The sequence below is a fragment of the Nomascus leucogenys genome, chromosome 2 (assembly GCF_006542625.1).
Source record: "Nomascus leucogenys isolate Asia chromosome 2, Asia_NLE_v1, whole genome shotgun sequence".
NCBI classification, from domain to species: domain Eukaryota; kingdom Metazoa; phylum Chordata; class Mammalia; order Primates; family Hylobatidae; genus Nomascus; species Nomascus leucogenys.
This window is the reverse complement of record NC_044382.1, coordinates 51,338,278-51,350,889: the sequence shown is the minus strand read 5'-3', so window position 1 is coordinate 51,350,889 and position 12,612 is coordinate 51,338,278. Positions and strand designations below refer to the sequence as shown.

Genomic DNA, 12,612 nt, shown 5'->3' with positions numbered 1-12,612 from the left:
TTCTTTTTTTTTTTTTTTGAAACAGAGTCTCACTCTGTCACCCAGGCTGGAGTGCAGTGGCACGATCTTTGCTCACTGCAACCTCTGCCTCCTGGGTTCAAGCAATTCTCCTGCCTCAGCCTCCTGAGTAGCTGGGATTACAGGCGCCTGCCACCATGCCCGATTAATTTTTGTATTTTTGGTAGACATGGGGTTTCACCATGTTGGCCAGGCTGGTCTCCAACTCCTGACCTCAAGTGATCCTCCCACCTCAGCCTCCCAAAGTGCTGGGATTGTAGGCGTGAGCCACCACACCCAGCGGAAGATTTTTAGGTAACAAATTTAACTATCTAATACATATAGGGTTATTTAGGGTTTTTATTTTGTCTTGTGACAGTTTTGATAAGTTGTACTTTTCAAGAAATATTTTCATTTCATGTATGTTGTTTGGTTTTTGGCATAATGTTCATTAATTTCTCAGTTATGCTTTAAACCTTCTTTCTTTTCTTTCACTGCAGCCTCTATGTCCCAGGCTTAAGCAGTCCCTCTACCTCAGCCCCCTGAGTAGCTGGGACCACAGGTGTGCACCACCACACCTGGCTAATTTTTATTTTTAATGTTTTTAGAGATAGGGTCTCCCTACGTTGCCCAGGCTGATCTCAAACTCCTGGGCTCAAGTGATCCTCCTGCCTTGGCCTCCCAAAGTACTGAGACTACAGATGTGAGCCACTGTGCCTGGTCCTTTTTACTTTTCTGATATAAGCTTTACAGCTATAAATGTCTCTATAAGCATTGCTTTAGTTATATCTGACAAATATTGATGTTTTTCGTTAGCATTCAGTTGGAAATCTTGTAATCTCTTTTTTGACCGTAGATTATTTAGAAGAAGTACATTGTTTAATTTCCAAACATTTAAGGCTTTTTGGATGTTTTGTTGTTAATACTTTCTGTCTTAATGCCATTGTAGTCAGAGAACATACTTGATAGGAAATAGATATCTGTTGAAAATACATATTCTGGGGCAAAACGATGTGGTTAAATTAATGTTTGAGTCCTGTGTCCATATTTTGTGATCTTCCTCACTAGAATGTAAGTTCCATGAGGAAGAGCCTTTGTTCTGTCTTTTTTGTTGTTGTTTTTTTGTTTTTGAGACTGGGTCTTGCTCTGTCACCCGGGCTGGAGTGCAGTGGTGCAGTCTCAGCTCACTGCAGCCTCAACTTCCTGGGCTCCAGCGATCCTCCCACCTCAGCCTCCTGAGTAGCTGGGACTACAGGCACGCACCACCATAGCCAGCTGATTCTTTTAGTTGTTTTAGAAATGGGGTTTCACTGTGTTGCCCAGGCTGGTATTGAACTCCTGGGCTCATGCAGCCATCCCACCTTGGCCTCCCAAAGTGCTGGGATTACAGGCATGAGCCTGGCCAGAGCACCTGGCCAGAGCCTTTGTTCTGTTGAGTGCTTTATCCCCAGCACCTAGAACAGCTGGACTGAGTGAAGGTTCTATGTTAAATGTTCAGCTTTTAAATTTCTGTTCTGGCTACAATTTAAGCCCAATAAGATGATTAAGACCTGGTCTCTGCCCTAAAAACATGTGGGGAGTAGAAACAAACTAGATGAATTATAACATTAGGACGCTACTCCAATTACATGCAAAGTGCCGTGGGAAGGCAGAAAATGTGGTCTTAAATTCTTCATAGGCTGGGTTGGTACCCCTGGGGGAGGCTTTCCAGAGCCAGTGACAGCGGCGCCCAGCCTGCGAGGATGGACTGGAGTAGGCAGGGCATTCCACAGGGAGAAGTGCAGTTTGTTTACTATGTGTATAATCTCTCCTTTTTTTCTTCTTCAAAAGGCTCAGGCTCAAGTTCACTGCAGGTCACAAAACATGATGTCTTGTTGGCTACTTTAAAATCTAACCTGTCTGCTTTGGAGGACAAGTTTCTGAAGGATCCTCAGTGGAAGAATCTGAAACTCCTAAGAGATGAAATTGCTGTTAACGCAGAATGGCCACAAAACTCTGTGGATGTCACTTGGAGTTTTACCTCTCAAACCTTGTTGTTGCTTTTGTGCTTGAAGGAAACCATGATCCGCCTTGCAGCTAACTTCAATCCAGGTAAACCCAACCCTAGGACTCCAGAAGTTGCTCCTGCCCTGAGCCCTGATGCACTTAGTATCTCACAGCAGAAGACCGTCCAGTTTGTTTTGCAGTTTGTAGTTACCTTGGGTATCTGCCCCTATCTCATGCCTGGTGTTGGAGTCCCTTTGAGACATAGAACTGAGTTTGGTGCCGTCGTTCAAGATGTGGTGTGTCTTGATGCTGCCCCTGATGCAACTCGAAGACTGTACACCAGCTGCAAGGCCCTTCTGAATGTTGCTCAGCACCCGTCTCTGGGGAGCTTGATCTTCTGCCACCATTTTGGGGATATCGCAGCAGGTCTGTGCCAACTGGGATTCTGCCCAACCAAAAGAAAACTGCTAACACCTGCAGAAGAGGTAAATATACATTGAGAAAGAGAGAGGGAGAGATTGTGTGTGTATGAATGTGTGTATATATTTGTGGATAGTTGTTATAAAAGGCAACTCTTAGTTCTTCAGAACTGGATATGCCACAGCATATCCAATGGATAAATGAATCTTTTGGGGGTGGGCGGAGGTTTCATTTATTGGGTGCTCATCCTTTGCACACCTGTAGAGTCCATTTCACCTGTCCCTTGTCATTTTGGGAAACAGCTATTGCAGGCTGTTTTTCTTTGAGCCTCTGTTTCTTCTTCTATAAAATGTGTATCATAATACCTGCCTTGGAAGGTGGTCGTGAGGATTAAGGATAATGTGTGTCAAGTATCTGGCCCAATCTCTAGTAGTGATAATTCTTACTGATAATAGTATCATGGCTCCCTCATTAAATGCTTGGGAGGGTTAAATGAAATATCACATATAGAGCACCTGGTACACTGCAGAACTCTGTCAATGTTCATTGTTATTATTAGGTGTTAGGGGTATATGCCCATTTTTGCTGTCACTCAGTCAAGTAAGCAGTTGAGCATCCAGACTACAGAAGTTGCTGTGGAGATCATAGACACATAAGACATGGTCCTTTTCTTCAAATAACTCACACGCTGACTGGGGAGATAAGACTTACAGGGATGACATAGAAGGAAGCACTACCCCCGCCATGAGAGGACCACTGGCATCAGCATAGGAACTGGCCAGCAGAAGCCGTTAAGATGTAAATGTTGGCCGGGCGCGGTGGTTCAAGCCTGTAATCCCAGCACTTTGGGAGGCCGAGGCGGGCGGATCACGAGGTCAGGAGATCGAGACCATCCTGGCTAACACGGTGAAACCCCGTCTCTACTAAAAATACAAAAAATTAGCCGGGTGTGTTGGCAGGCGCCTGTAGTCCCAGCTACTTGGGAGGCTGAGGCAGGAGAATGGCGTGAACCCGGGAGGCGGAGCTTGCAGTGAGCCGAGATCGCGCCACTGCACTCCAGCCTGGGGGGCAGAGAAAGACTCCATCTCAAAAAAAAAAAAAAAAAAAAGATGTAAATGTCTCAAGGGTCAGTGCGGCCTCCAGGCGCAGTGATTCCCCAGCCTCCACAGCCAGGTTTCACGATGTTCTCGTTTCTCTGTCACCTGCCTGTGTCACCCTTGTCCTTGTTCCTTTTCTCTTCTCTCTCCTGCCTACATTCATAAACATTTTCCTAAAAGCCACTATCATCCAAGTGTTGGCATGAAATTCTCAGCTCCCTGGGGCCTTTATGTGATAGGAGCAGAGTGCGTCCTCCTTCCGGCAGGGTTATGCGTATTGACACTTCTAGCAGCATCTCCTGCCTGCACTTCCCTGAGGTAGTGTGACCCAGGTTGACAGGTCTTATTACAGTTACTGAGGCTAAACTGTGCCTAGGGATCTCAGGCAGGAGAGAGAAATGAAAAGGGAAACACAGAGAAAGAACCAATTAGGAAGGCAGGAGAAGGAGTTGACAGAGGGGAAACATGCTGGGTGTACATTATGAAGCTGGACAAAGTCCCACCAATAGCTGTGTTCTAAGTGGCACCCATACCTCAGTGTGTGAAACGATAATGGGCAGGACCCTGACTGTTTGACCCTGAGCAGTAATCACCAAGGAGAATTGTACTGTTATGGCTCAAGGGTACCCCAAAATTGTACCCCTCTTTGCTGCCCAAGTTCCAAATGAATTAAAAGAGAGTTAAGAAGAGTAAGAAAGATAAACAATGTTACCTCTATTGCTCATAAAGGCAAAGTTGGAGGATATAGCTTATAGATGGAGACAAATCTTTATTTTTTACTTTTTATTTATTTTTATTATTATTATTTTTTGAGACGGAGCCTTGCTCTGTCACCCAGGCTCCGCCTGCTGGGTTCAAGAGATTCTCCTGCCTCAGCCTCCTGAGTAGCTGGGATTACAGGCATGTGCCACCACACCCAGCCTGCTTACTTACTTATTTATTTATTTACTTATTTTTGAGATGGAGGCTTGCTCTGTTGCCCAGGCTGGAGTGCAGTGGTGCAATCTTGACTCACTGTAACCTCCGCCTACCGGGTTCAAGTGATTCTTGTGCCTCAGCTTCCTGAGTAGCTGGGATTACAGGTGCACACCACCACGCCCGGCTAATTTTTGTATTTTTAGTAGAGACGGAGTTTTGCCACATTGGCCAGGCTGGTCTCGAACTCCTGACCTCAGGTGATCCGCCCCCCACCGGCCTCCCAAAGTGCTGGGATTACAGGCGTGAGCCACCACACCTGGCAGGAAACAAAACAGTGCTCTTCAGAATTAGACACTCTCACTACTCACCCATTTTAAGGTGCACTGGAAAACTGCAGCACCTTCTGCAGGGGATATGCCTCTGAAAAATACCCAGCAAGAAAGAGCAGAAGAAAATGTGCAGTCACTCTCAAAAGACAGAAGAGGAATGAGCTGAGAGATGCTTGCCAAAACCAGCCAGTAAGTGAGTTTACTCCACCCTCAGCAGTAAGATCAGTCTCATAACCTGCCCAGAAGTGGAGTGAGCGAGATGGAGAGAGGACCAGGAATGTTTTAGTAGTACAGCTTCCCCCATGTGGAAGGAAATCAAGAGAGGATAGAAGCCTTCCTTCCGCTCCTCTCACAAGTATCTCTGTACAGTGTTGTAAAACATTACCTTCTATTGTCTGCCTGGTTTGAATTCCACTAAAGCCAAGTGCATATTTCTTTTAGGTCCTAACTGAAGAGGAGAGAACCCTATCCATGGGGGCCTTGAGAGACATGTTGGATCAAGTCTATCAGCCCTTAGCAGTCCGGGAACTGCTTATCCTCCAGGGAGGACCACCCCAGGTACTCAGGCCTGGGGACTCTTGGGGGTGACTCATTAATGATAATGTGTGGTTTTCTGTCTTCTTCTGGAAAATTAAATAACTTTAGTTCCCTATTTAATGATCTAGTTGAGCCTTTTTTCATCTTTTAGATCATAAAATGATATTTATAAAACTAGATGACGCTGACCCTTAGGATAATTTAAAAGACCTTTTCTCTAATGGATGGACACTTTTCCCAAGAATATGATGATCACTTTTTTTAAGACTTACGGCAATTTTGGCTGGGCGTGGTGGCTCACGCCTGTAATCCCAGCACTTTGGGAGGCCAAGGTGGGTGGATCACCTGAGGTCGGGAGTTTGAGACCAGCCTCAACATGGAGAAACCCCGTCTCTACTAAACATACAAAAAAAAAAATTAGCTGGGCGTGGTGGTGCATGCCTATAATCCCAGCTACTCGGGAGGCTGAGGCAGGAGAATTGCTTGAACCTGGGAGGCAGAGGTTGTGGTGAGCCGAGATCGCGCCGTTGCACTCCAGCCTGGGCAACAAGAGCGAAACTCAGTCTCAAAAAAAAAAAAAAAAAGACTTATGGCAATTTTATGTGAGATATATTTTATTCATTCTGAAACTAGATCTTCTCTTTTTGTAAGTAAAATTTGGCTGTTTGACAAAATGTTTTTTTAGCACAAGTATCTGGACACTAATTCTTTGAATAGATAATGTATATGAAGTCAAGAAATTAAAACTAGAGATATTATTGGTTCTATTCTTTGTTTGTTTCAAACATACAGTAGTATATATTCTGCTAGGGATAAGATAGTTTCTTTGGTTTCTTAAAAATAATGTTTATCTGAGGCCAGGCGCGGTGGCTCACGTCTGTAATCCCAGCACTTTGGGAGGCCGAGGTGGGTGGATCACCTGAGGCCGGGAGTTCAAGACCAGCTTGACCAACATGGAGAAACCCTGTCTCTACTAAAAATACAAAATTAGCTGGGCATGGTGACGCATGCCTGTAATCCCAGCTACTCGGGAGGCTGAGGCAGGAGAATCGCTTGAACACAAGAGGCAGAGGTTGCAGTGAGCTGAGATCGCGCCATTGCACTCTAGCCGGGGCAACAAGAGCGAAACTCCGTCTGAAAAAAAAAAAAAAGTTTGTCTGAAATGATTTAATTTGATGATGTAGATGGAATTGTCTGTTTGCTTTTAGTACCTACATTTTAGTTATGAATCTAGGTGTGTAAAGAGTGAGGAGCCAGCCAGGCACTGTGGCTCACACCTGTAAACCCAGCACTTTGGCAGGCTGAGGCAGGAGGATCACTTGAGGTCAGGAGTTTGAGGCCAAAGTGGGCAACATAGCAAGACCCCTGTCTCTACAAAAGATAAAAAACTAGCCAAGTGTTGTAGCATGCACCTGTAGTTCCAGCTACTCTGGAACCTGAGGTGGGAGGATTCCTCAGGCCCAGAAAGTTGAGACTGCAGTGAGCTGTGATCGGGCCACTGCACTTCAGCCTGGGCAACAGAGTGAGATCTTGCCTTTAAAAAAAAAAGAAAAGAAAAAGAGTGAGAAGCCAAAGGAATTAGCTGTAGGTCAGGAGCAAGGACCAGCTGAAGCTGGCTACAAAGGTATCTCCTAATTGAGTAATTTTCATCTCATCCTTAGAATCTTACTGTAAGCCTTCCATCAGGCCTCTCTGGGATTCAACCCCCGTGTGCAGGTGTTTGAATTTGTTAACCTTTCCATTCTTCAGGTTTCTTACCTATAAGATAGGGATAATTACAATGCCTTCCTTGTAAGTCCCTTTTGAGATTATATGGGAGTTACTTATGATGTGCCTGGCACACCATAATCCCTCAGTAAATGGTAATAATTCAGTAAAAGAGAGAGGACAGGAGAGTTAGGATGAAATATTTCTGTTACTAATTTTGAGGTTTACATACTTAAGTGCAGTGGTTGACAGCAACGTGATCAATGTTCTAGCCCAAAATAAGGGCTAGAACATTAAAACTGCATCACCTTCTGCAGGGGATAGGCCTCTGAAAAGTACCCAACAAGAAAAAGCAGAACAAAATATGCAGTCACTCTCAAAAGATAGAAGAGGAACGAGCTGAGAGGTGTATGCCAAAACCAGCTAACAAGTGAGTTTACTCCACCCACAGCAATAAGGGACACCGAGTCTGTTTATTCACAGTGGCTCCACAGAACTCCCAGAAAGGAGCCCTTGAAGAAATCCACCTCTTTCTTGCAGATCATACTGAGGCAGGAAAGAAATACAAAAGAAATCCAGCCGGGCGCGGTGGTGCATGCCTGTAATCCCAGCACTTTGGGAGGCTGAGGTGGGCGGATCACGAGGTCAGGAGATCGAGACCATCCTGGCTAACACAGTGAAACCCCATCTCTACTAAAAATACAAAAAAAAAAAAAAAAAAAAAAAATTAGCCAGGCATGGTGGCAGGCTCCTGTAGTCCCAGCTACTCGGGAGGCTGAGGCAGGAGAATGGCGTGAACCCAGGAGGCGGAGGTTGCAGCGAGCCGAGATCGTGCCACTGCACTCCAGCCTGGGCGACAGAGCGAGACTCCATCTCGAAAAAAAAAAAAAGAAATCCAACTGTTTCTTGGAACTGTGTCACAGGAATCAGAGTTGCTAATGCCACAGAGGCAAGGGCTGGAATGTTCCCTCCCTGTTGTGAACTACCCTCTTAGTGGCAAATAACGTTCATAAGAATCTCCCTTGGAAGCTGGATTTGATTATCAGGGCTACATTCAGAGATTGTTTGCATTAACTTTGTGTTCTGAAGATCTACATTTTAATTGCTGATGCGTTTGTCTGTTTCTGAGTTTGAAATTTCATTGGCTTTTCACTTTCACTGTTTTTTACTTTCTCAAAAGTAATGCAGAAGAAGGTTTTGTAAAGTTTTTTTTTTTTAAGGAAAAAATGTTGCTCTTTTGAAGTCTGTATAGCACACTGTTAATTGTCAGTATGACTCAGGACTTTTAAAAAATAATGTCTAGCTGGGCACGGTGGCTCATGCCTGTAATCCCAGAACTTTGGGAGGCTGAGGCGGGTGGATCACCTGAGATCAGGAGTTCGAGACCAACCTGGCTAACATGGTGAAACCCCATCTCTACTAAAAATACAAAAAGTACCCAGGCATAGTGGCACGTGCCTGTAATCTCAATGACTCAGGAGGCTGAAGCAGGAGAATTGCTTGAACCCGGGAGGTGGAGGTTGCAGTGAGCCGAGATTTTGCCACTGCACTCCAGCCTGGGTGACAAGAGTGAAACTCCATCTCTAAATAAATAAATAAGTCTACGTATCATAGCTACTTCTCCTTTTTTTTTTTAACAGGCATGAGCCACTGCACCCGGCCATCATATCTATTTCAGTGACATTCAGAATTCACACCTTCTTTTTCTCAGTCCTGCACAGATGTGAAGACACAGATGAGGTGTCGGGCCCCAGCTTGGCTTCGGCGTCTATGTGGACAGCTGCTCTCTGAAAGGTTAATGAGACCTAATGGTGTCCAGGCAGTAGTCCGGGGCATTTTGGAAGGAGCGGGTGGTAAGAAATAAAATGTTTCTGTGACTTTGATATCTGTTTTCCTTTGAGTCAGAGTCTGAGGTGAATTATTGGTCTTTAGTATTTACCTTTAAAACCTGACTGAAACTAAACTCCGTCCTTGCAGGGATTGAACAGGTTAAACTTAGAGGCCCTTAATGAGCTTCTTTTAGAAAGAAACTAATTCTCTTGCTCTTTTCCTAAAACACTTGTGATACACTGCCTATTTTATTGAACAATATTGTAAGCCATTTCAAATAATTTATACTATCTGGGGAAAACATTACACAGAAAGTTGAAGTAAAAACCCTAAAGTAAATGTTAAATACAGCTAGGTGTGGGCCGGGCGCGGTGGTTCACGCCTGTAATCCCAGCACTTTGGGAGGCCAAAGCCGGCGGATCACTTGAAGTCAGGAGTTCAAGACCAGCCTGGCCAACATGGTGAATCCTCGTCTCTACTAAAATACAAAAATTAGCCTGGTGTGGTGGCAGGTGCCTAACCCCAGCTACTTGGGAGGCTGAGGCAGGAGAATCACTTGAACTTTGGAGGTGGAGGTTGCAGTGAGCCAAGATCGTGCCACTGCACCCCAGCCTAGGTGACAGAATAAGACTTCGTCTCAGTAATAATAATAATAATAATAATAATAATAAAGCCAGGTGTGGTGGCTTACACCTGTAATCCCAGCACTTTGGGAGGCTGAGGCAGAAGGACTGTCTGAGGCCAGGAGTTCAAGACCAGCCTGGGCCACATAGCAAGACTGTGTTTCTACAAAAAATAAAAAAAAAAATAGCCCGGTATGGTGGTGCCCACCTATGGTCCCAGCTACTTGGGAGGCTAAGGCAGGAGGATCACTTGAGCCCAGGAGTTCGAGGCTATAGTGAGCTATGATCATGGCACTGCATTCCAGCCTGGACAAAAAAAGCAAGACCCTGTCTCAAAAAAAAAAAAAAAAAGTGAAATATAAAATAATTTTCTCGAAGCCAGAAATACCTTTGAGATGCAAACTTTGGGATGAAGTTTTAGAGTCATTTCCCCAATTATATTATCTCAGTTCTCATTAATAGGAAAAAAGTTAATGCTAAGCATGGTAGTAGTTTTTAATTTATGTTTTTTGTTTTATTTTTTAGAGAAAATTAGACATGTACATCATTTAAAGTCAAATAGTTCTATGAGACTTATAGTGAAAAATAGCAGTCCTTGGCACCATTCCAATCCATTTCCCATTTCTAGATGCAACTACTTTGAACTCTTTTAGTGAGTTTTTTCTGGTATTTACCGCTATATTTCTTTTTTTTTTTTTTTTTTTTTGAGACAGAGTCTCGCTCTTTCACCCAGGCTGGAGCGCAGTGGCACGATCTTGGGTCACTGCAACCTCCACCTCCCGGGTTTACTCCATTCTTCTGCCTCAGCCTCCTGAGTAGCTGGGACTAAAGGCGCCCGCCACCACGCCCAGCTAATTTTTTGTGTTTTTAGTACAGACGGGGTTTCACCGTGTTAGTCAGGATGGTCTCGATCTCCTGACCTCGTGATCCACCCACCTCGGCCTCCCAAAGTACTGGGATTACAGGTGTGAGCCTGGCCATTTACCTCTATATTTCTAACTAATATATGGGAATTCATAATTTTTTCAGTTTCAGGCATCATTTGTCTACCTCTCGCCATGTGTGGAAGAGGATCTTGTTCTCTTTCATAACACTGCCATCATTCCGCCAAGTACATTTTTATTTTCACATCTCCGTAATATATTTATATCTTAGTTTTGGTTAGATCAATATTCAGTGTTTATATTAGTGTCACTCTGTAATTATTTACAGCTGAGCAATATTGTATATTATGATTACTTTCTTTTTTTACATAATCTTTTGTACTTCCTGGAGTTAATCTTTTTTTTGTACATCTGATTAGTTTTCTATGTGCTTATCACTAATCTTTCCCAAGCTGTCCCTCTTTTGTTTAAATCTCCTTTTAATACATCCAAAAACATCAAATAGGCTGGGCACAGTGGCTCATGCCTATAATCCCAACACTTTGGGAGGCCAAGGCAGGTGGATCGTTTGAGCTCAGGAGACCAGCCTGGGCAACATGGTGAAACCCCATCTCTACCAAAAATACAAAAATTAGCTGGGTGTGGTGGCGCGCACCTGTGGTCCCAGCTACTCAGGTGGCTGAGGCAGGAGGATTGCTGGAGCCCTGGAAGTTGTGGCTTTAGTGAACCATGATCACACCACTGCACTCCAGCCTGGGTGGCAGAGCGATATCCTGTCTCAAACAAACAAACAAAACCCACCAGATATTCTATCAGTTTTGTCTTCTTGGAAATATCTTTCTCTTGGTCTTCTGACCTGCTTTACTCTATCCTGGTTACCTTCTACTCAGCTGCCATCCAAGGATCCCCTTCACCTTTATCCTGGTGAATACTTTGCATTTTTTGTGTGTTCACTCCCTTATCTCCCTTATCCCATGCCTGTTAGTTTCCTATTGTTACTGCAACAACTTACCACAAACTTAGTGGCTTTTTTATGGAAATGGCATTTAAACTGAGCCCTGAAGGCTGAGTTGGAATTAACTAGCTGAAGAGAGAGAGAAGATAGTTATAGGCAGAGAGAGTAGCATGTATGAGGAACTGAAGTAGAAATGAGCATAGTGCTTCTGAGGAAATCTCCACCGTGGGTAGAGTAGTGAGGGCAGAGTGGAGGGAGAGTGGTGCGCAGTGAGCGGGGATGGTGGCTGGGGGCCACCTCAGGGAGGCCTGATAGGCTGAGTTCAGGATGTTGAACTTTATTCTGTGGGAAATACGAAACGATTAACAGGTTTTAAGAAAGAGAGAACATGATCAAATCTACAGTTTAGAAGTATCTATCTGGAGGTATTGTGAAGAATGGATTGGGTAAGAGCAGAAGCAGGGAGATCAGTTAAAAGGCAGACATCTGAGGAATCACAGAGGCTTGGATTAATGCAGTGGCCATGGAAATGGAGATAAATGAATGGGTTTGAGAGATATTTAAGGAGGAGAGTTGCCAAAACTTAATGAAGCCCTGGATATGTGGGGAAGAAGGAAGAGAGCTAGAAAAATAAATCTTGACTTCATTTCTGGCATAATGTACCTTGGTCCTATCAGACAAAAGTGAGGTCAGTGTGGTTGGCAGACGTTGGTAGATTTGGTCTAGAGTGGCTATAATATTGCCTCCCCTCAGTTCTCCCCACAGTGGCTTCTAGGGCCAATGAAATAACAAATGATCAGTTACCCATAAGAAGTTGTCCCCTACAAACAGGTCTTTGCATCTTCCTTTTCCAAGAAGGGTTAGACCTCACTTAAGGGCGTGCAGATTTGAGAGCTGCTATAAGAAGATCAGAACCCTCTTTTTCCTATGAGTTCCCCCAACTTGTGCATGTATGTATTTGTTGTTATCTATTCATACCTTGTTTCTTCCCCAAAATGGTTTGAGGCAGGTTTATATTGACCTGCATGTTTGCCATTTCTGGTGGTCTTTATTTCTTTATGTAGATCAAAATTTCAATGCAAATTTCCTTCTGCCTGAACTTTAGTTACCATTTCTTTTAGTGTAGGTCTACTGGCAATGAATGTTGCTTTTTTTTTTTTTTTTTTTTCTGAGACGGAATTTCGCTCTTGTTGCCCACGATCTCAGCTCACTGCAACCTCTGCCTCCTGGGTTCAAGCGATTATCCTGCTGCAGCCTCCCAAGTAGCTGGGATTACAGGTGCCAGCCACCACGCCCGGCTAATTTTTTTTTTCTTTGTATTTTTAGCAG

General features: G+C 44.2%; 1 protein-coding gene across 2 annotated transcripts in view; it reads left to right on the top strand.

Annotated features, from left to right (window-relative positions):
* TANGO6 (transport and golgi organization 6 homolog) overlaps positions 1-12,612 on the top strand; it is a 251,374-nt gene that overhangs the window by 16,622 nt on the left and 222,140 nt on the right. For both annotated transcript variants that reach the window (XR_004026078.1, XM_003262930.4), the window contains exons 2-4: positions 1,828-2,468; positions 5,189-5,305; positions 8,703-8,844. Coding sequence is in view for 1 of the 2 variants with exons in the window: in XM_003262930.4 (XP_003262978.2) it covers positions 1,828-2,468; positions 5,189-5,305; positions 8,703-8,844 (900 nt within the window). In the remaining variant the exon portion in view is untranslated. The remainder of the gene's footprint in view (positions 1-1,827; positions 2,469-5,188; positions 5,306-8,702; positions 8,845-12,612) is intronic.